This window comes from Camelina sativa, chromosome 11 (assembly GCF_030686135.1).
Source record: "Camelina sativa cultivar CO46 ecotype springtype chromosome 11, ASM3068613v1".
In the NCBI taxonomy this organism is placed as follows: domain Eukaryota; kingdom Viridiplantae; phylum Streptophyta; class Magnoliopsida; order Brassicales; family Brassicaceae; genus Camelina; species Camelina sativa.
The window spans coordinates 46,634,517-46,651,504 of record NC_141890.1 but is presented as its reverse complement, the minus strand read 5'-3'; the positions used below and the strand labels follow the sequence as shown (position 1 = coordinate 46,651,504).

Below are 16,988 nucleotides of genomic sequence, written 5' to 3'. Positions count from 1 at the left end.
TTGACCAAAAAAGTAAATATACAATTACATTTCTTAATTAGTGAGATATCTTTAAGATATGTGAAAATGATGTAAACACAAATTAAGAACATTATTTCGCAAATGTGTTAGCGACTTAGATTTAAAATTACATTCTTTATCGAATTGTGTCAACACCTGATTTACATTTAAAATTTTCACCAGCAGACTATTTTCAGCAAATGTTATCAAGACTACTCGATTTGATAGATAATACAAATAGAGAATATTATCTTGCAAATAGCTAATATCATATAGTAAGGGGGTGTATTGAAACTATGATTTTGGAGGATTATATGAGATTTAGAAAATTTGGAATTTTGATAGATTTTAGGGAAGTTGATATGATTTATAGTAAAATTCTTTCAAATCCCACCTAAAACCATGGGATTTGGATTTCTGTATTTTTAACTAAACAAATCCTCTCAATTTTTAACTAAACAAATCCTCTCAAATTTTCTAGAATTCCTAAAACTTATTAAAATCCAAATCCACAAATTGTTTTGAATAACAGTGGATTTTAAAGTAGATTTTTAAATCATCAGTTCAATAACAATGGATTTCAGGAGACTTTCTAAAATCCATGATTGAATAACATATGATTTGTAACTTTTACACAAATCACTTAAAATGCTAAGTTGAATACACCCTCCATAGGATTTGTAACTTTTACACAAATCACTTAAGTATCAGACTATCAGATAATAAAAATTAAGCAAAGTAGATTTTTTTTTAAGCAAAGTAGATTTGTAACTACAATATCTAGGTTCATTAATATATATTTTTATGTTAGAAAGAAAAGAATTAGATAGAAGTTGAGTTGGTTTATTTCAATTTCACGATTTATTTTGATGTAATTTTTGAAAACTATAAATCTAAAAAAAAACAAAAAATTATAGCGTAGAAAAGAAGAAGTGTCAGTGGTGGTGGAGTCATGAGTTGAAGGAGTGAATCTCAGTTCAAAACAGAAAACATGTAAATATTTCTCTAAAATAAATAAATAAAAGTTGTAAGAACATAAAAAGTGAAAAATATATGTTGCCTATCTTGATTTGGGCCCTCTTGTGACTTGGCATAGAAGATGTGTATGGGCCTCCAGAGAGCAGAGTTAAGGAATGAGGACAATCTTTTTTAGATGAGACGTTGGAGAAGAATGTAATCTTTGTGAGTTTGGGAGCTTGCCTTCTACATCGTTCATTCAAAGAACATGATGATGAACACATTACAGCCATACACAAATATCACACTAACTACAAAAAGATAGTGTAAGGAATGTAATGTATGAGAAGCAAAATAACAAAATAAAGATGAGCGAGCATGAGCATCATTTTGTGTTTGTGCACGGTGCAGGGCATGGAGGATGGTGTTGGTACAAGCTTGCCAATTCACTGAGGGAGAATGGACATAAGTCCACTTGCATCGACCTCAAGGGCGCTGGGATCAACCAAACTGATCCAAACACTGTCACCTCTTTGGATGAGTACGACGAGCCTCTCTACGCTTTCCTCTCCCAACTTCCCATCGATCAAAAGGTCATTCTTGTGAGCCATAGTGTTGGAGGAGGGAGCATGACGGCTGCCATGTGCCTCTTTCCTTCCAAAGTTTCTTTGGCTGTTTACGTCGCAGCAGCCATGGTCAAACCCGGTGCTTTGATTCCCGATAGTCTCAAAAATGTAATGAAGATTTGTTCGGGATTGATAGAGAAGGAAGCTGAGAAGATATGGGACTTTACTTTTGGAAATGGACCCCAAAATCTCCCAACCAGCATCATGATGAAACCTGAGTACGTTAGGGACAAGTTTTACAACGAGAGCCCCATGGAGGTTTGTCCTGATCTACTCTTTTATAATCATCTCTGCCTCAACAACTTTTTAGAGAATCTTACTTAATTCATCCATTCATGTATGATCAGGATTACACACTGGCTACTACGCTTCTGCGTCCAGCCCCTGTCATGGCATTCGTAGGCATAATGGGAATTCCAGAAGCTCCAGAGACTGAAAAAATCCCAAGGGTGTACGTGAAGACAGGCAAGGACCATTTGTTCCAACCACATCTCCAAGACTTAATGTTGGCCCTGTGGCCTCCTTCTCAGACCTTCCTTCTTCAAGAAAGTGATCACTCTGCGTTTTTCTCCCAACCTCAAGAACTCAATCAATTCCTCCTTCAAGCAGCCTCCTCTCTCTCTTCCTAATTCCTCTTTTGTATCTCTCTGGAACTTCTCAAACTTTTTGATAAATACTTGCATAAAACTTGATCATATTCATATATATCATGAGACACAGAGAAAGGAGCCTACAATAATTGCTATGTAAAGGTCACACGCGCCTCCAACTGCGGTATCACTAATCAGGCGAGTGATATATCCAAACAATCAACAGAAAAGCCTAAAAAGGCATACAAACTCAAAAGCATTGATAAAAGGGAAATGAGATATCTCAAGGGGTGATTTGAACTTGAACGTTGGAGTCCTTGGGTTTGCTATTGTCATCTGAAGATGGCCGGGTGGTCTCAGAGTCTGAAACTCGTATCTCTTCAATCATTCTAACAACATCATCCATGGTTGGTCGTACCTCAGGCATTTGAGCTACACATGCCATAGCAATCTGCAGCATCTGTACCATTTCTTCTTCAATGTTCTGGAACCTCATCAGCTCAACATCAAAAACCTCGCTTGTCCATTCCTCTCTCACCACTGACTGTACCCACCTGGGGAGATCAACCATGTCATCTCGGCTTGGTGACTGTATTGGAGACTTCCCAGTCAACATCTCGAGTATAAGTACACCGAAACTGTAAACATCGGATTTATGCGTGTGTTTTCTTGTTTCTATTACTTCTGGTGCGCGGTAGCCTGCGCCCCTCATTGGAGCAATGGGCACAGCCATCAGAGGGGTCAGTCCAAAATCAGAAATGCACGCATCGGTCTCTTGTTTCATAATCACATTTGAGGACTTTATGTTTCCATGACTGAACTTTGGACCTCCAACTGCATGGAGATGAGCTATACCTTTTGCAGCTGATAGAGTTATTTTTATTCTGGAGTCCCAGTCAACAGGCACTTTCTCACTTCCCCGGTTACCTGTCATGGCATCAAAATCAACATATTCTCAAGTAACCCAACAAGGTATTTATAAACCATTAAACGAAGATAGGAAGGAGACTAACCGTGGAGGAGTGATGATAAGTTACCAGCAGGGTAATAATCATAAACCATGAGCTTCTCATCTTTGGAGTAATAATATGCACGGAGGGGCACCACGCTAGGATGGTTCCCAACCCGACTGATAATCTCCATCTGTTGTTCAAACTCCCTCTTTCCAGCTGCCACTTCCTTCAACCTTTTTACCACAACAGTTGTGGATTCCTCTAAGACAGCCTTGTATGCTGTCCCATAGCTACCCTTTCCTAGTACTTCCGCTGATGCCCTCAATAAATCCTCCAGATCAAAGTTATAGGAGCAGCCATTAAAGAACACCAGCTTATTCTTTTCGGGTTCTTGCACCCCACTTCCAAATTCTTGCTTTGCTTTCTCAGTCAAAGTCTTTGCTTTTACGATGCTGTCTTCCCTCTTGTCCTTTTTCTTGATACAGCAACACAAGATAATCACAGTGACTAACAGCAGCAGGGCAGCCCCTCCAGCTGCTATAAGAATGATAGTGGTTACATGTAGTTTCCTTTTCGAACCTTCTTTGTGAGGAAACGGGGGCATTGGAGGCGAGGAGATGGGCGGGGTAAGAGAAGGAGGGCGAGAGGGAGCGGTACAGGGTTGCAGAGGAAGTCCACATAACAATGTGTTTCCAGAAAATGATGAACTGGGAAACCCACCAAGTCCAGATGGTATTGAACCATTTAGATGATTGTTGCTCAAGTTTAAACGTCTTAGGCTTACAGTATGAAGACTAGGTATTGGTCCAGAAAGTTTGTTATTTTGGAGGCTCAACCCTGTCAATTGCTTCAGCTTTTGGAAAGTTTCAGGTATCTTCCCGGTGAAAGAGTTAAATGAGAGATCTAGGATATTGAGCTGTGGGGACACAAAGGGAGGAACCTCACCGGAGAAGTTGTTATGTTGGAGATAGATGTAATCTAGTGAAGGGAGAGAGTGAATGTCAGGAGGAAGGTTACCACTGAGGAGGTTTGATCTCAAACTGAGAATCTTGAGTGATTCTAGTTTACCAAGTGTGTTTGGAGGGATTGGTCCCAAGAGCCCAATTCCAGGGAGACGGAGGGCAAGAACACGTGTACCATCAGAGGTGCAGGTGACGCCAAACCATGATTTGCAGATTTGGTTAGTGGAATTCCAGTTGAGTCTTCTAAGATGAGGAACAGAAGCAGCAAAAGCAAGAAGAGCTTGCCTATCCGAGTTCAAGTCCGCAGTAGCAGTTGAGCAGAAAGTAGTTGTGACAAACAAGAAAGAGACAAGACAAGCAGACAAGAACCCCTTGGAGCGTCTCAAGGTAAATACTGGACCAACATAAAACTGAAAATAGAGCTGCAGCATCATCAGCATGACTTCCTAGCCTCCTGCTTCAAAAGAAAAGGAGAAGATGATGAGCAATGACTTCCACCACACAAACCAGTATTGCAGCACCCAAGAAAGCTAATCAGGTATCTCTAAGGAGCTGGTCAAGCAAGCGTAGACGAGACAATTTCAAGATTGGATCACAACATTGAAAGTTGATAACTAATATTCGGTTCTAAAAGCATATCAGTTATACAAAAAAACAACAGATGAGGAGAAAATACAAATAAAAATGCTAGTTAGATCTTCAAGAAAAAGTATGCCATTGCCTATCTTTATCTTTATCATTGAGAGATTAAACAATCCAAGAGGCTAAGATAAGAGATTGAAGCATCTAGCAAAAAAAAAAAGAAAGCAAAAGGAATAAAGCTAAAGAGCCAAACTTTAACACAAAATTACTTTGATGTGCAAAGAAAAGCAGACTCCTTTTGTCAAAAGATATGTCACTAGAGAAAGAAGCAGAGGTCAGGCCATCATGTGGACAATGTCACTAAGTAAAATAAAGATGAGTTTTTGGAGTGTCTGATTTCACCAGAGTTGTTGAACAAACAAATTGGAACTGATACACCACGTCACTAGACTGTATGTAAAGTCTCCAAAACTTTCCTACCCACTTAGCCGGAGAAAATGGTGATTTTAAGTATAATTCCGAACAACGAGACAGACAATTACGGAAAGTTCAAAAGAAATAAAAAAACCCCAAAAGAAGAAGAAGAAAGAGAGACAAACCTGAGAGTAAAGAGGCAAGCTAGCAAAGTAAGAAAATTGTGGGCATTGAAGAACTCAGCAAGAGGAGGAAGAACTGATGCAGGTGGAGCACTCAGACCTCTGTATTCTACTGTTTTGAGCGGACCATAAGACAAGACAATCTTGAAAATGGTGAAAGAATAGAAAGAAGAAAAAGCAATGTGTGTGGGGGAGTGGGGACTAGTGGAAGTGATGGAGAAGAAGAAAGACGAAAGAAGAAAAGGAAGGCGGAAGATATGAAGAGAGAGTGTGTGGTGAAGTTAAACAAAAAAGTAGCGTACTTGTTAAGTGTAAGACAGACTTGAAAAGGAGTCTTAAGAACAAATCATATTAGTGTGTTAATACCGCAACAAACGCAAGTGCGGAGACCCAGTGAGATTGACCAAGCTTAAGATTCCTTAGAGATAGCAAAATGACAAATACGTTAAAACAAAAACCATCTTGTTCGGTTGTTCCTAAAAAGATTGCCTAATTTTTATTTGCAGAGTAATAATCAATTTGGATATGGTAATAGTTCTTACCTGATCAACCACTCCAGCTATACTATTCTCTCTTGATTTGCGGATACTATGTAAAGTAAATCTGGTCATCTCATCATCTACCAACTCCTAAACAAGATCCAACACATTTGGGCATTATTGATGTGTGAACTTTCCTGCATTGAGTCGTGCAGCGTGCTCCTTCTGATATCAACCATTTATATATTTAACACTATTTATTTTTTTTCCTTTTTAATCATACAAAGACATAATAATTATTACCAGCTTTCTCTTGTTCCATGCTCTGTCAATTCTAAGGACACCATCTCCCGTTTTACTTATACATTTAGAACATTAAGAAGCTGACAGACTAAACACAAACCCATGTGAACTAGAGTTCAACAAATTAGAGATGTAACTTAGTTCATAATTTAACTGCAAATTTGATTACATGTCTATAAATAACATTCAAAACACACTGGAATTGAAAAAACAGCCATAATCTGCTATCTCTTCACTTGTAAAACTCAAAGTCCGTGTCTGGCTTCTTAACATTTGCGCGGTATCCCTTCTCGAAATCCTTCGGTAGTATCACATATCTGTTCTTTCGTACCGCATGCATACCAGCTTCCTGGCAGATTGCGGCTATCTGCATTGTTCAACATAAAAACGAAATTGTGTGTTATTTAGTATCTATCATCATAAGGACTTTTATGCAATCCTTTTAGGATCAATTTCAATGAAAATTACCACAAGATTAAGATAATCAAACCATATTACTGCCTAACCACAATATTAAGGATCGATCATGCAATCCTTTTAGGATTACCAACAATTCAGTTCAGGACAATGATGTACAAACAGCTCAGCTAACATCCATACATAATGATTGAAACAGTAATAATTAGGCGTACGCTCAAGTGCACATGTTCAATAACATCATTAGGTCGTAAACCAGATAATGGAGCATGTATCATGATAACGGAAGCATAGAATAGTAAGGAAAATAAACTAACCTCAGCAGCGCTAATTTTATCAGGTCGTGAAACATAGTCTTCCAAGTCAACCTCATCACTGAGATTCATTTTGGAGGTGCATACCTACACAAAAGGAAAAATCAGTCAGTAAGACAGAACTAAGATATCAGCCAAACTTTATTCTCAAACAAAGACATTTGGTTTCAATTCTATTTAATTAGTTAAATATGTGCAGTAATTAACTTGCCTGGAAAACAAGCCTTTTTTGACGTCTATCAGGAAGGGGGAACTCAATCTTACGATCGAGTCTCCCAGGACGCAAGAGGGCAGGATCTAGAGTGTCTGCCCTGTTGGTTGCCATGATGACCTTGACATTCACGGTCTGGTCAAATCCATCCATCTACATAATTCAACACAACAAGTTAAGGACACAACTCAAATTCATTATTCTACAGCATAAGCTCTGAATCAAAACATCCTAGGAAGATAACAAGATACACTTATTTGTTTCCTGTTCTCACCTGATTAAGAAGTTCCATTAGAATACGCTGAACTTCCCTATCGGCTCCTGTTTGAGCATCAAACCTAGCTGTAGCAATGGCATCTACCTCATCAATGAAGATGATAGCTGGAGCATTCTCCTTGGCAAGACGGAAGACATCACGAACCATACGAGGTCCCTGCAATTAAAAAATTCAGTTAAACACCAAACAGAACCGCCTCAATAACAGAGGACCATAAACATTCAAGAAAGGTATAATTTTTAATACCTCGCCGAGGTACTTTTGTACAAACTCGGAACCAACAACCCTAATGAAGGCAGCCGTTGTGTGATTAGCAACAGCCTTAGCCAACATAGTCTTCCCAGTACCAGGAGGTCCATAGAGCAAAACACCGCGTGGTGGGTCAATACCAATCTGTTTGTAAAGCTCGTGGTGGGTAAGAGGCAATTCAACAGCTTCACGAATTTCCTGTTTCTGAATATCGCATCCTCCAATATCCTACACAAAATCACAAAGCACCACATAAGAACCAATGATTGTTTCAAAAAAAACCCTAACTTTAATTTAGAAAACAGGGTAGAGATTTGAAAAAGGAGGAAACTTTACATTGTAGGAGACGTCAGGCTTCTCAGATTGGCTGAGAAGGGAGATGCTAGAGTCAGCCTCAGGGGGCAATACATCAACAAGGGCGTTGGAGTGACGGTGAAGAGCGACGGAAGCAGAAGGCTTGAGAAGCTCTCTGTTAATTGTGCTGAGAATTCTGACATAGTAATTGGAGCCGGTAGTAGATCCGACGATGCCGTTGTTCTGATCTACCATCTCCATGAACTGACCAATCACGAGGGGCACGGATTGAATACGTTTGACCTCCTCTTGTGCCCGTAACAGCTCTCGTTTGAGATTCTTTTGCTCGTCTTTTACATACTCCTCTTGGATATCGGTGAACTCCAGTTGACGTTCAAGCGATTTCAGGCGGCCATAGAGATCTTCTTCGTCGGCGGTTGACAGATCCATCAAGGCCGGTGATGCTTTAGGGTCAAGAACCATCGTCTCAACAGCAGCAGAAGCCATTCTCGGGAGAGATCTTTGGAGTAGAGAAAAAGAAAAGTTGAGATTGCGACGAAAAATAATAAAAGACTATTTGTGAACCGACTCTACCAAAACCTCTAATAATGGCCTCTTTAAAAAGGAAAATAATTTAAATGGGCTTTTTGACAAACTAAGGCCCATGATTTATATTTACATAGCCCGTTTACTTTTTCCATTTTAATTTGTTTTTTCCATTTTAATTTGTTAATCTTTTAACTTTCCTTTTTTGGCTCCTCAAAGCGAGAGAGGAAATTAGGGAAGCGTTAATATTTGGAAACTGGAATAATCTAGAAACACGCCACTAGCACAAGATTCACTTGATGACCGAGTTGGTCTAAATTGTGTATTAGCTCATCGCCTAGTTACCAAAACTGAGAGAAGACAGTTTCATTTTAGAAACCAAATCCGATCTCTTTAGACATACTTGAGTTCTACTTTCAAATCCAAAAAAAATATGCCATAAGTATTATTAGCCTACATTAAATCAAAATGCGTCATAAGGCCAATATAGGCATGTAGACAAAACACAAGGCTCTCTTATGCTTTCCTCTTACTTAGTAACCTTGCGGATGATCTCTTAGTGGTTCTTAGGATGTATTCCTCATCACTTGAGTCTTCATCAACATCCTTATCTTCTTCTTCACTTTGCTTCGTTCTGCCTCTCTTTCCTGCGCTTGTTAGATGAGCGTTCTCATTTCCTCTAAACACGTAGATCTGCAATAAGCACACACATTTATCAACAACTTATGAGAATGTCAACCAACATAACACTCCAACCACATGACTCATTGTTGTTCAACACGCACAGTACCTTGAACCTATTTGGTTCAACCAATTCGAAGAGTAGAGCATCACCATCATCCAATTTATGATCAAGCGCAAACTTTTTCCAACCACCACTGAGCCCACTTTTTTTCCCAATGTAAACTGCTTCATACTCTTCACCTTCTTCATCCTCTAGTACTACATCTATAGTTTCCTCAGAAAAATTGTCCACACAGAACCTTGAAGGAAGCCCCTTTTGAAATTGCAAGCAAAAACAACACATGTAGATCAAAAAGGTCTAACACGAAAATCCTAGAATAACACACACACACACCCACACACAAGTGTAGTGAACTGAACGAACGTACCAGCCAAAAGCAACTGTAAACGTGGGAGCGAACCATAGATTTGACAAAGCAAGGGTGTGGAGAAACAAGGCAGCTCTGGAACTCCTCTGCAGCGTTGAGTGCTCCAACCTTTTCTTCCTCAGAAGCAAACTTGCATTCATGTTCAGGCCGTGCAATGTAGCTGATAAAGTTTCAATTTTTTAACAACTTTGGATCAGATTAAAGCAGAGGTTTTTAGAACAAGAATTGTGCAAGTAGGCAACTTTTACTTAGCCCATGACGAGTTACGCCGCGATCTCCTCAGATCCAAAGTACGACCAGTCTCTACATCAACCTAGAAAGAGAGATGGAATTAAAGTTCATTGCTTTTGAAAAATCGACTGCAAACAAAATCAAGACAAAGCTGGGGAAGTTACATCATCGCGGTAGGAAGTAACTAGAGTGCGAACACGAGAAGAGCGTCTTGGTTCAGCAGTAGCAATGGGTTTAGGATTACGCTGCTGAGTAAAGCTAGATGTGAGGCAAAAGCTGTGAAATTTGACAAATGGGAAGGAAGAAGAAATGGAGAAAGAAACAAAAAAACGAGACCTGAAGTGTCTTCTTGGGAATCTGAGTCAGTAGTGCTTTAGAAATCTGGGAAATTCCTAACTCCTGTGATTCAGTTGTCAACAAAAATGTCAAAAACACGAATCAGAAGAAGAAGAAGCGAGGTAACAATGAAGGTGAAAACCTGAAATCTCTTGTGATTCTCTTGAAGACGGAGCTTGCGAGCTTCCTCATAGGCCATTGTGGTGGCGACTGCAGAGTCGTTTAATTTTCCAAGATGGAGAAATAAATAAAATGGCGCTTCGTTTTTAAAATTCGAAATCACGGAATTAGGGATTTATTTGTTTAGTTTAATTAACTACTGTAATTTTTAGTTGGGCGGCCTTAACTCCATAAAACTTGTGTTAATTAATCATTCACCATTATTATTATTGTTTATTGTTTAATAATCCCTTTGTTCTGTGTTCGTTCTTTGGGAAACTATCTACTATGACCATACAAAAATCAATGAGATAAATATCACATTTTACACATTTGCTTTTCTCTGGGGGACTCTACTCCAACTTGATAGCAACGTCAAGCATATCCACACTGCTGTTTTGTTGTGTCCATAGCTGAGCGTATCTTCCTGCCTTTCCTAGCAGCACATCGTGGGGGCCTTGTTCCACCACCTTACCGTTTTCCAATACTACTATCTGCTCATGCCACAAAGTTTCAGTTATGCAACAACATTGTTTCTTTGTCTAATGAGATAAGCTGACAACAGTATTTACTACTAACCTCGTCACACTGCATCGCAGTGGTCAGTCTGTGGGCAATGAAGATGGATGTCCTGTTTGTCGCCAGTGCCTTGAGTGCGTTCAGTATCTCTGCCTCTGTTGTGCTGTCCAGCGCACTTGTTGCCTCATCACACAACCTGTGCCATTTAACACAGACCATCTCAAACCTCATATCAAATTTCTTATGTATGTGAGGGTTCAATACCCACTTAACTATATACGCAAAGTGGATGATTTACTTACAGAATCGCAGGAGATTTCAGAAATGCCCGAGCAAGTGCCACTCTTTGTTTCTCTCCACCACTCAACTGCTCACAACATCAATCCATGGTTATCACGACCAGTAAAACCCCATATATACTCAAACTCTGGAAGTCACTCATCATTGTTACTCTTCGCAATTATATTAAAAACCTCTATCAATCTTTCTTTCTCATGATTGTTACACTTTTGTAAAAATAAGTTTATTGAATCATAATGAACTTTGACTTGGTGTCTTATTGAGACGGGGGACTAACTCCTCATATCTCTATCATGCAAACTTTAACTTGCCACTGATATCATACGGCAATACTGATCTATTTCCAAATATAACATCAAAATACTGACCTTGAGCCCCCTTTCCCCAACTATCGTTGAATATTTATCAGGGAAATTACTGATCGTTTCATGAATTGCAGCACGACGAGCAGCCTCATACACCTGGATTGAAATTGTGTTAGATCAGGATCATTGATATTAGACGTGACGCCTGCACCAAGTATAACTAAGGTGGTACCTCTTCTTCTGTAGCTGAAAGACGTCCATAATGTATGTTGTGAAATATTGTATCATTAAAGAGAACCTGCAGTGCAATAGAGGTTACCATTGAGAATAAAAAAACTTGAAGTGTTCTACATATACAGAAAGAACAATAATGATAATACAGAAGAAACAAAGAGAAGAAACGTGGAAAAACAATCTAATGTCTTGTATGAACATAAAGGTTCCAATGAGAAGAAAGGGGCGAAGCAATGAATGCAGGTCATAGTGTTGTATATAAATAAAAGCTTACGATGAGAAGTACAGAAAGATAGAGAAGATATACTAAATGCCAACTTACAGTGTCTTGCGGCACAACTCCTATGGAGCTTCGGAGGCTATCTAGTCTTACTTCCTTTATATCTTGCCCGTCAATCCTTACCTATTAACCAATATGAAAATGATGTTATCTAGACAAGATTTTTCTTCAGTGAATTACTTTTGTTGCAAAACAAATGCTTACATTTCCGGAATCTGTGTCGAAGAATCTGAATAACATTCTAAGAATTGTTGACTTGCCTGTCATTGAACAAAGCATAAGATTTACAACAGTATAACAGATTAATAAACTTGAACTTAGATGCTTGCTTAAACAGATGAGGTTTAAGAATTACCGCTCCCGCTAGTACCAACAATTGCCACACTTTTTCCTGCCGGTACGACGAATGAAATTCCATCTAAAATTTTCCTCTCTGGAAGGTAACTGTAATTGTAGAAAAAAAATGATGATGTGGCAATAGACATAAGTTTATTAACCACAACATAATGCTGATATCCAAACCGTGCAATATATCCTATAATTTGCCACTTTGGTAAACTTTACAAGCCTTATTTGTGGAACGTGTTCCTGTATCAGTTGGTGATATTGGTCATGTCACATGACTCATGTGTGTCTAATTGTTTGGTAACTAGCATATTCTGTGTATATAATTGTTGCCTAGGATGAAAAACTCAGGAAAAGCTAACTTGGTAGAGTAGGTCAATCCTGGGCACACAGGATAAATAGAACTAGTAGTATATTAGGCTGTTATTGGTTGTCAGGATTGGTTCTTAAGGAAGTACTTCTATTAATAAAGACTTCACACCTATCATCACAAATAAACTTTTTGAGTTTCTAATCTATTACTCATATTAATCTTAACACACTTTCAGGTTGAAGATGGCATTTACGAGTAGTATAATAGTATTGTTCCACTAAAATCAACACCTACCTGAAGTGTACATTTTCAAACTCAATGCTTCCACCTTTCAGAACAAGAGGTTGTGCGTCATGTATATTTGTGATGTCAGATTTCTCCTGAAGAAGTAAGAGAATACCAAATAATCAATTATTACATCCCAGGACTCCATACTAAAAAGCATGCATTTAAATATCACTCCTAGATTGAAGCATTAGCATAAAAAAAGGTGTTTAAGGAGCTTAACCAAAATTAGAGTTTAAGTAACAAATATAACATCCTCATATACCTCTAGCAACTGGAACATTGATTTCATGTCCACAAGACTCTGGATGGTTTCACGGTAAACACTACCCAAAAAGTTTAGAGGAAGAGACAACTGAAAGAGAAGTCCATTCACCATAACCTGCATCACCCACACATACAAAAGCATATCAGAAAACAGTTTGCAAGAAAAGTGCAGAGAAACATAAAATACCAACAGAGAGGAAAAAACAAAGGAAGCACTGACCAAGTCACCGACAGTCATCTGGCCATTCATGATACCCTGAGAACACAACACCATTGCTGTTGACAGAGCTGTACTAAATATGATACTTTGTCCAAAGTTTAGAAAAGCAAGACTTCTTTGAGTTTGTAATGCAGCATCTTCATATTCTGTTATAAGCAGCAAATCATTAGACGATAAATCAAGGTAAATGGAGTAAGCAATTATATATAATGATGCACAATAAATCTGCTTCCTTCCTAGCGAGAGGATGTCTTAATCAAGGAATAAAACAGTCATCAGCGCATCTTCTTATCTGAATTTTTTTCTTGTTGCTAGTATTCTAGCTTAATGTAAGATATTTAGATAAATTTGTTTTCCATGCTAAACAACTAGTAGAGTTACTTACTTTTCAGGAACTGGTCATACTTTTCAGCCTCATAACCTTCATTGTTAAAATATTTAACAGTCTGAAATAAAACAGAATTTCTGTCAAAACTGCAATTTCAAGCAAAAAGAAAAGAAATGAAATTTTACCTCATAATTTATCAGAGAATCAATGGCCCTTGTGCTAGCATCATTATCAGCTTTGTTCATAGCCTTTCTAAACTTGGTTCGCCACTGAATAAAATAACAAAACGTCAACAAAGCATCTGACATTTAAAAATGATTTGTAATAAGAAAATGAATTACTAAGAGAATGCATCCTTCTACACGAACTTCACACCTATTATCACAAATATAATTATGCCGATGCAAAGAGTTGATACATTAAGATACGAGAAGCTTCATAATGAGTTCAAGAACACAGTACAATAGTGTCTTAAGCAAATTATAACAGTCAGTGCTGGATTATCATGATGAAAACGTAAGTATTGCATCATAGTTGGCATTGAAAAGAGTATACCAAAAGAATAGACAGTACCTGTGTCACAGCTAACGTGAATATGATATATGATCCAACAGAAAGAGAAGTAATCCAGGCAAAAGCAGCTCCGAACTTGTATGCTAGTATACCTGATACCATAGATATCTGGAAGATACATATTAATTACGTCGACTGTTTTTAGAGACGAATGATATATTAAACCCAAACTGGAAAGAAACAGTAATGAAACCCAAAGATTGACGAGCAATTATCAATTAGTTAAAATGAGAAAACTCCATGATCATGATAAAACAGCAAGCGGTCAGACAAGATTTACCTCCAAAATGGTAGGGACAACGTTGAAAACCATAGCTGAGAGGATAAAGTTTATTGCACGACTACCACGATCAATGATTCTGTTCAAACCACCTGTTTCTCGACTGGACATAATCAACCAAGTAAGAAAATTATGTTTAGATGAAACTAAGAATAGATAGAGTGAGTGAAATTACTCGCAAGACTAAGAGAGAGAAGATGGATACCTAAGGTGGTAACGAAGGTCAAGATCATGTAAATGTGAGAACACCTACAAAGGCATCATGTAAAGATGATTGATACATATTGGAGAGTACACCACAAAATATCCATCCATAAGAATGTTTAGAGCAGCAACATACCTTTCTAGAAACTGATCGAATTGTTCGAAGAGCTACCTTGGAAAACACAGCAGTACGAAGTTCTGAAAAGATAAAAGTAGTAAGACCAAGAGTGAAAAGTACATTCTTTTCATCTCTGTTTTATAAAAAAATAAGAGAAAGCAATTGAGAGTTACCATTAAAAGCAGAAGAACCCGTCCGAGCAATTCCATATCCAATGAGAACAGCAGCAGGAGTACCAAAACCAGCAACAAGAGAAGGGTTTGCAGCAGAAAAGGTGGTAAGAGAAGCGCCAGTACCAGTAGCTGAACCAAGCCAATCAACAGCCAATTTGAATAAGAAAGGGACCTGAACATTCAAGACCTTAGCACCAACGAGAAAACCCAAAGCAGCAACGACCCTAAACCGGAACTCTGGGTTGTCTCTCATCCACAAATAGCCAGCAAGCGTACGGAGAATCTTCATATCAGCCATAGCCGACTCTGAGTCCGGTTTAGCCGGTTTGATTTCCTTAGTCTTGGTGTCGGCTTGGTTGGGATTGGGAGTAGAAGTCGACAAGAGACGGCCGTTAAGCATTGAACTCCGTTGCACGAAACGAATTTGGGATGAGGATTGTGATGGTGAGGGATCGGTAAGGAAGGCATTGATAGTGGGTGATGTTCGGATTGAGTTACGTCTGATGAAACTTGAGAAACCATTATGAAGAAGATTACCAGAGCGAAGACGGTATGAAAAAGATGGGATTTTGGCTTGAGGGTGAAGATAAGCACGACAGAGCAATAGCCCTGGAGCCCTAACGAGCCGAGATCCTCTCGACATCCCTTCTTGTCCGAAAGTTTCACAGACTGTTTTGTTTTTTTTGTTGCTCCGGCGATGACTCTCCCGAGCTAACTAAACATAACACGACGCTAGACGGTGTTTAATGGGCCTAAAATAAAAAGCCCAATAAACTTGAAGCCCAGTTGTGTCTATCCCCTTGTTATGACTCGGCGTTTCTCAACCATTCTTTCATCATCATCGTCGTCGTCAAGCAATGGTTATTAATTTATTATGAGCTACTTCCACAAGACGTCATTGTTAGTAAAGAAATGGGAAGCCGTGCAGTATGTATACAACGTGTGGCACCACCGTGTTTTGAAGCCTCGCAAGTGAAGAAGATCAAAACAGTTGGTCCTTCTTTTGTGAATACTAGGAGTAAGAGAAGAAGAAGCAATGGAGTGAGATGTAGCAGCATAGTTGATTATATCGGAGGTGACTTGGTGAAGCCAGACATTGGGCGTTGGCTTCAAGATGTGGAAGAGCACAAGGCAATCGCCATTTACGCTCCTCATGAGGGTGGTTACGAAGGTCGTTATCTTAACCGTCTCAAAATGCAAGGCTACTACTTTCTTGATATCTCTGCTCGAGGCCTTGGTGACCCTGAGACTACTCTTCTCAAGAACTACCCTGTTTGCCCTGTATGTTTCATTACATCGAGATCTTATCCATTAATCTTGTTTCAATCAAAATTTTGTGTGAACCATTTCTCTTCTCTTCTTCTAGGCTCACCTTGGGAAACAACCTATAGCAAGGTGGTATTATCCACCAGAAGTTGATTATAGGCTCTCTGCTCTTCCCCCTGGTGCCAAGGGTCTTGTCTTATGGGTCCTCGAAGCAAAGGTTTGCATTTTTCTCATTTGATATATTGTCTCAAAGACTCAAACATTGCTGCATCTCATCTTTCTATTTATATCTTATCAACAACTCAGGTTCTCTCCAAGTCTGAACTCCAATTTCTCGCTTTGCTTCCCTCTCTCCGTCCTAATGTCAGAGTTATTGCTGAATGTGGCAACTGGTGAGCATATCATACCTTTCCATATGATCACATTATCTATGCTTGCACTTTGCATGACCATTACCCATCACCCTGCAGGAGAAAGTTCGTGTGGAAGCCTCTAGCAGAAATTGCAAATCTAGCTGCACAAGAATAACTTAATGGCACAAGTGGAGCTTACCGTGTATAGTTTTTTCATGAATACATATCCTGCAAGTGTAGCAAACTCATCATATATAAAATTTGAAAATTGTGCTTGTTACTTTTGTAATATATAGACCCTTTTATTCCCATGGAGTAGTTACTGATAATTTTTGACTCTGCTTTGTCACAAATGAATGTACTCATAATCAGTGATGGGACACGCTTAGATACAGAGCAGTCCAGAGGTAAAACTCAGAACACACTTGATT

The 16,988-nt window shown here is 38.8% G+C and overlaps 6 protein-coding genes across 9 annotated transcripts; 2 read left to right on the top strand and 4 right to left on the bottom strand.

The window, feature by feature from the left end:
• Positions 1 to 1,123: 1,123 nt before the first annotated feature.
• LOC104726397 (methylesterase 18) lies at positions 1,124 to 2,288 on the top strand. Its single transcript, XM_010445248.3, has 2 exons — positions 1,124 to 1,841; positions 1,931 to 2,288. The coding sequence occupies exons 1-2, from the start codon at positions 1,296 to 1,298 to the stop codon at positions 2,210 to 2,212; spliced, it is 828 nt and encodes a 275-aa protein (XP_010443550.2). The 5' UTR covers positions 1,124 to 1,295; the 3' UTR covers positions 2,213 to 2,288.
• Positions 2,261 to 5,970, bottom strand: LOC104726398 (putative inactive receptor kinase At5g58300). 2 transcript variants are annotated; one of them, XM_010445249.3, is made up of 4 exons: positions 5,809 to 5,970; positions 5,270 to 5,684; positions 3,187 to 4,542; positions 2,261 to 3,100 (listed from the first exon to the last, which is right to left on the bottom strand). In XM_010445249.3, the coding sequence occupies exons 3-4, from the start codon at positions 4,526 to 4,528 to the stop codon at positions 2,457 to 2,459; spliced, it is 1,986 nt and encodes a 661-aa protein (XP_010443551.2). In that variant the 5' UTR covers positions 4,529 to 4,542; positions 5,270 to 5,684; positions 5,809 to 5,970; the 3' UTR covers positions 2,261 to 2,456. The 2 variants fall into 2 exon arrangements, with proteins under 2 accessions (XP_010443551.2, XP_010443553.2); XM_010445251.3 differs by lacking the exon at positions 5,809 to 5,970 and having other exon boundaries at positions 4,940 to 5,285.
• A 202-nt stretch (positions 5,971 to 6,172) lies between these two features.
• Positions 6,173 to 8,412, bottom strand: LOC104726396 (26S proteasome regulatory subunit 6B homolog). Its single transcript, XM_010445246.3, has 6 exons — positions 7,853 to 8,412; positions 7,514 to 7,744; positions 7,265 to 7,423; positions 6,991 to 7,143; positions 6,783 to 6,866; positions 6,173 to 6,415 (listed from the first exon to the last, which is right to left on the bottom strand). The coding sequence occupies exons 1-6, from the start codon at positions 8,315 to 8,317 to the stop codon at positions 6,281 to 6,283; spliced, it is 1,227 nt and encodes a 408-aa protein (XP_010443548.1). The 5' UTR covers positions 8,318 to 8,412; the 3' UTR covers positions 6,173 to 6,280.
• A 295-nt stretch (positions 8,413 to 8,707) lies between these two features.
• LOC104726395 (putative B3 domain-containing protein At5g58280) lies at positions 8,708 to 10,312 on the bottom strand. 2 transcript variants are annotated; one of them, XM_087471082.1, is made up of 7 exons: positions 10,178 to 10,312; positions 10,036 to 10,098; positions 9,864 to 9,944; positions 9,717 to 9,781; positions 9,469 to 9,628; positions 9,147 to 9,353; positions 8,708 to 9,049 (listed from the first exon to the last, which is right to left on the bottom strand). In XM_087471082.1, exons 1-7 carry the CDS (start codon positions 10,232 to 10,234, stop codon positions 8,873 to 8,875), a joined length of 810 nt encoding a protein of 269 aa, XP_087327208.1. In that variant the 5' UTR covers positions 10,235 to 10,312; the 3' UTR covers positions 8,708 to 8,872. The 2 variants fall into 2 exon arrangements, with proteins under 2 accessions (XP_087327208.1, XP_087327207.1); XM_087471081.1 differs by having other exon boundaries at positions 9,864 to 9,947; positions 10,178 to 10,297.
• An 80-nt stretch (positions 10,313 to 10,392) lies between these two features.
• On the bottom strand, positions 10,393 to 15,645 carry LOC104726394 (ABC transporter B family member 25, mitochondrial). 2 transcript variants are annotated; one of them, XM_010445243.3, is made up of 18 exons: positions 14,939 to 15,645; positions 14,784 to 14,845; positions 14,649 to 14,692; positions 14,444 to 14,546; positions 14,164 to 14,271; positions 13,776 to 13,859; positions 13,648 to 13,708; positions 13,263 to 13,408; positions 13,041 to 13,157; positions 12,785 to 12,870; positions 12,188 to 12,276; positions 12,037 to 12,092; positions 11,875 to 11,955; positions 11,551 to 11,616; positions 11,382 to 11,474; positions 11,016 to 11,080; positions 10,774 to 10,909; positions 10,393 to 10,688 (listed from the first exon to the last, which is right to left on the bottom strand). In XM_010445243.3, exons 1-18 carry the CDS (start codon positions 15,579 to 15,581, stop codon positions 10,548 to 10,550), a joined length of 2,181 nt encoding a protein of 726 aa, XP_010443545.1. In that variant the 5' UTR covers positions 15,582 to 15,645; the 3' UTR covers positions 10,393 to 10,547. The 2 variants fall into 2 exon arrangements, with proteins under 2 accessions (XP_010443545.1, XP_087327199.1); XM_087471073.1 differs by having other exon boundaries at positions 14,164 to 14,255; positions 14,939 to 15,175.
• A 193-nt stretch (positions 15,646 to 15,838) lies between these two features.
• On the top strand, positions 15,839 to 16,893 carry LOC104726393 (NAD(P)H-quinone oxidoreductase subunit N, chloroplastic). Its single transcript, XM_010445242.3, has 4 exons — positions 15,839 to 16,219; positions 16,305 to 16,421; positions 16,511 to 16,596; positions 16,675 to 16,893. The coding sequence occupies exons 1-4, from the start codon at positions 15,851 to 15,853 to the stop codon at positions 16,730 to 16,732; spliced, it is 630 nt and encodes a 209-aa protein (XP_010443544.1). The 5' UTR covers positions 15,839 to 15,850; the 3' UTR covers positions 16,733 to 16,893.
• Positions 16,894 to 16,988: the final 95 nt, after the last annotated feature.

Bases quoted from the DNA above. Each gene is read 5' to 3' on its own strand.
- LOC104726397 (XM_010445248.3), top strand. From the start codon at position 1,296: ATGTATGAGAAGCAAAATAACAAAATAAAGATGAGCGAGCATGAGCAT. The intron at 1,842-1,930 runs GTTTGTCCTGAT...ATGTATGATCAG, and splicing joins ACAACGAGAGCCCCATGGAG to GATTACACACTGGCTACTAC.
- LOC104726398 (XM_010445249.3), bottom strand. From the start codon at position 4,528: ATGCTGATGATGCTGCAGCTCTATTTTCAGTTTTATGTTGGTCCAGTA. The intron at 3,101-3,186 runs GTTAGTCTCCTT...ATGCCATGACAG, and splicing joins CTTATCATCACTCCTCCACG to GTAACCGGGGAAGTGAGAAA.
- LOC104726396 (XM_010445246.3), bottom strand. From the start codon at position 8,317: ATGGCTTCTGCTGCTGTTGAGACGATGGTTCTTGACCCTAAAGCATCA. The intron at 7,745-7,852 runs GTAAAGTTTCCT...GATTTTGTGTAG, and splicing joins AGCCTGACGTCTCCTACAAT to GATATTGGAGGATGCGATAT. The intron at 6,416-6,782 runs GTTAGTTTATTT...TGAACAATGCAG, and splicing joins ATAAAATTAGCGCTGCTGAG to ATAGCCGCAATCTGCCAGGA.
- LOC104726395 (XM_087471081.1), bottom strand. From the start codon at position 10,234: ATGGCCTATGAGGAAGCTCGCAAGCTCCGTCTTCAAGAGAATCACAAG. The intron at 10,099-10,177 runs GTTTTCACCTTC...ACTGAATCACAG, and splicing joins AGAATCACAAGAGATTTCAG to GAGTTAGGAATTTCCCAGAT. The intron at 9,782-9,863 runs GTAACTTCCCCA...CTCTCTTTCTAG, and splicing joins TTACTTCCTACCGCGATGAT to GTTGATGTAGAGACTGGTCG.
- LOC104726394 (XM_010445243.3), bottom strand. From the start codon at position 15,581: ATGTCGAGAGGATCTCGGCTCGTTAGGGCTCCAGGGCTATTGCTCTGT. The intron at 14,272-14,443 runs GTAAATCTTGTC...TGTATCTTCCAG, and splicing joins TTGTCCCTACCATTTTGGAG to ATATCTATGGTATCAGGTAT. The intron at 13,158-13,262 runs GTCAGTGCTTCC...TGGGTGATGCAG, and splicing joins AGATGACTGTCGGTGACTTG to GTTATGGTGAATGGACTTCT.
- LOC104726393 (XM_010445242.3), top strand. From the start codon at position 15,851: ATGGGAAGCCGTGCAGTATGTATACAACGTGTGGCACCACCGTGTTTT. The intron at 16,422-16,510 runs GTTTGCATTTTT...TCAACAACTCAG, and splicing joins TATGGGTCCTCGAAGCAAAG to GTTCTCTCCAAGTCTGAACT. The intron at 16,597-16,674 runs GTGAGCATATCA...ATCACCCTGCAG, and splicing joins ATTGCTGAATGTGGCAACTG to GAGAAAGTTCGTGTGGAAGC.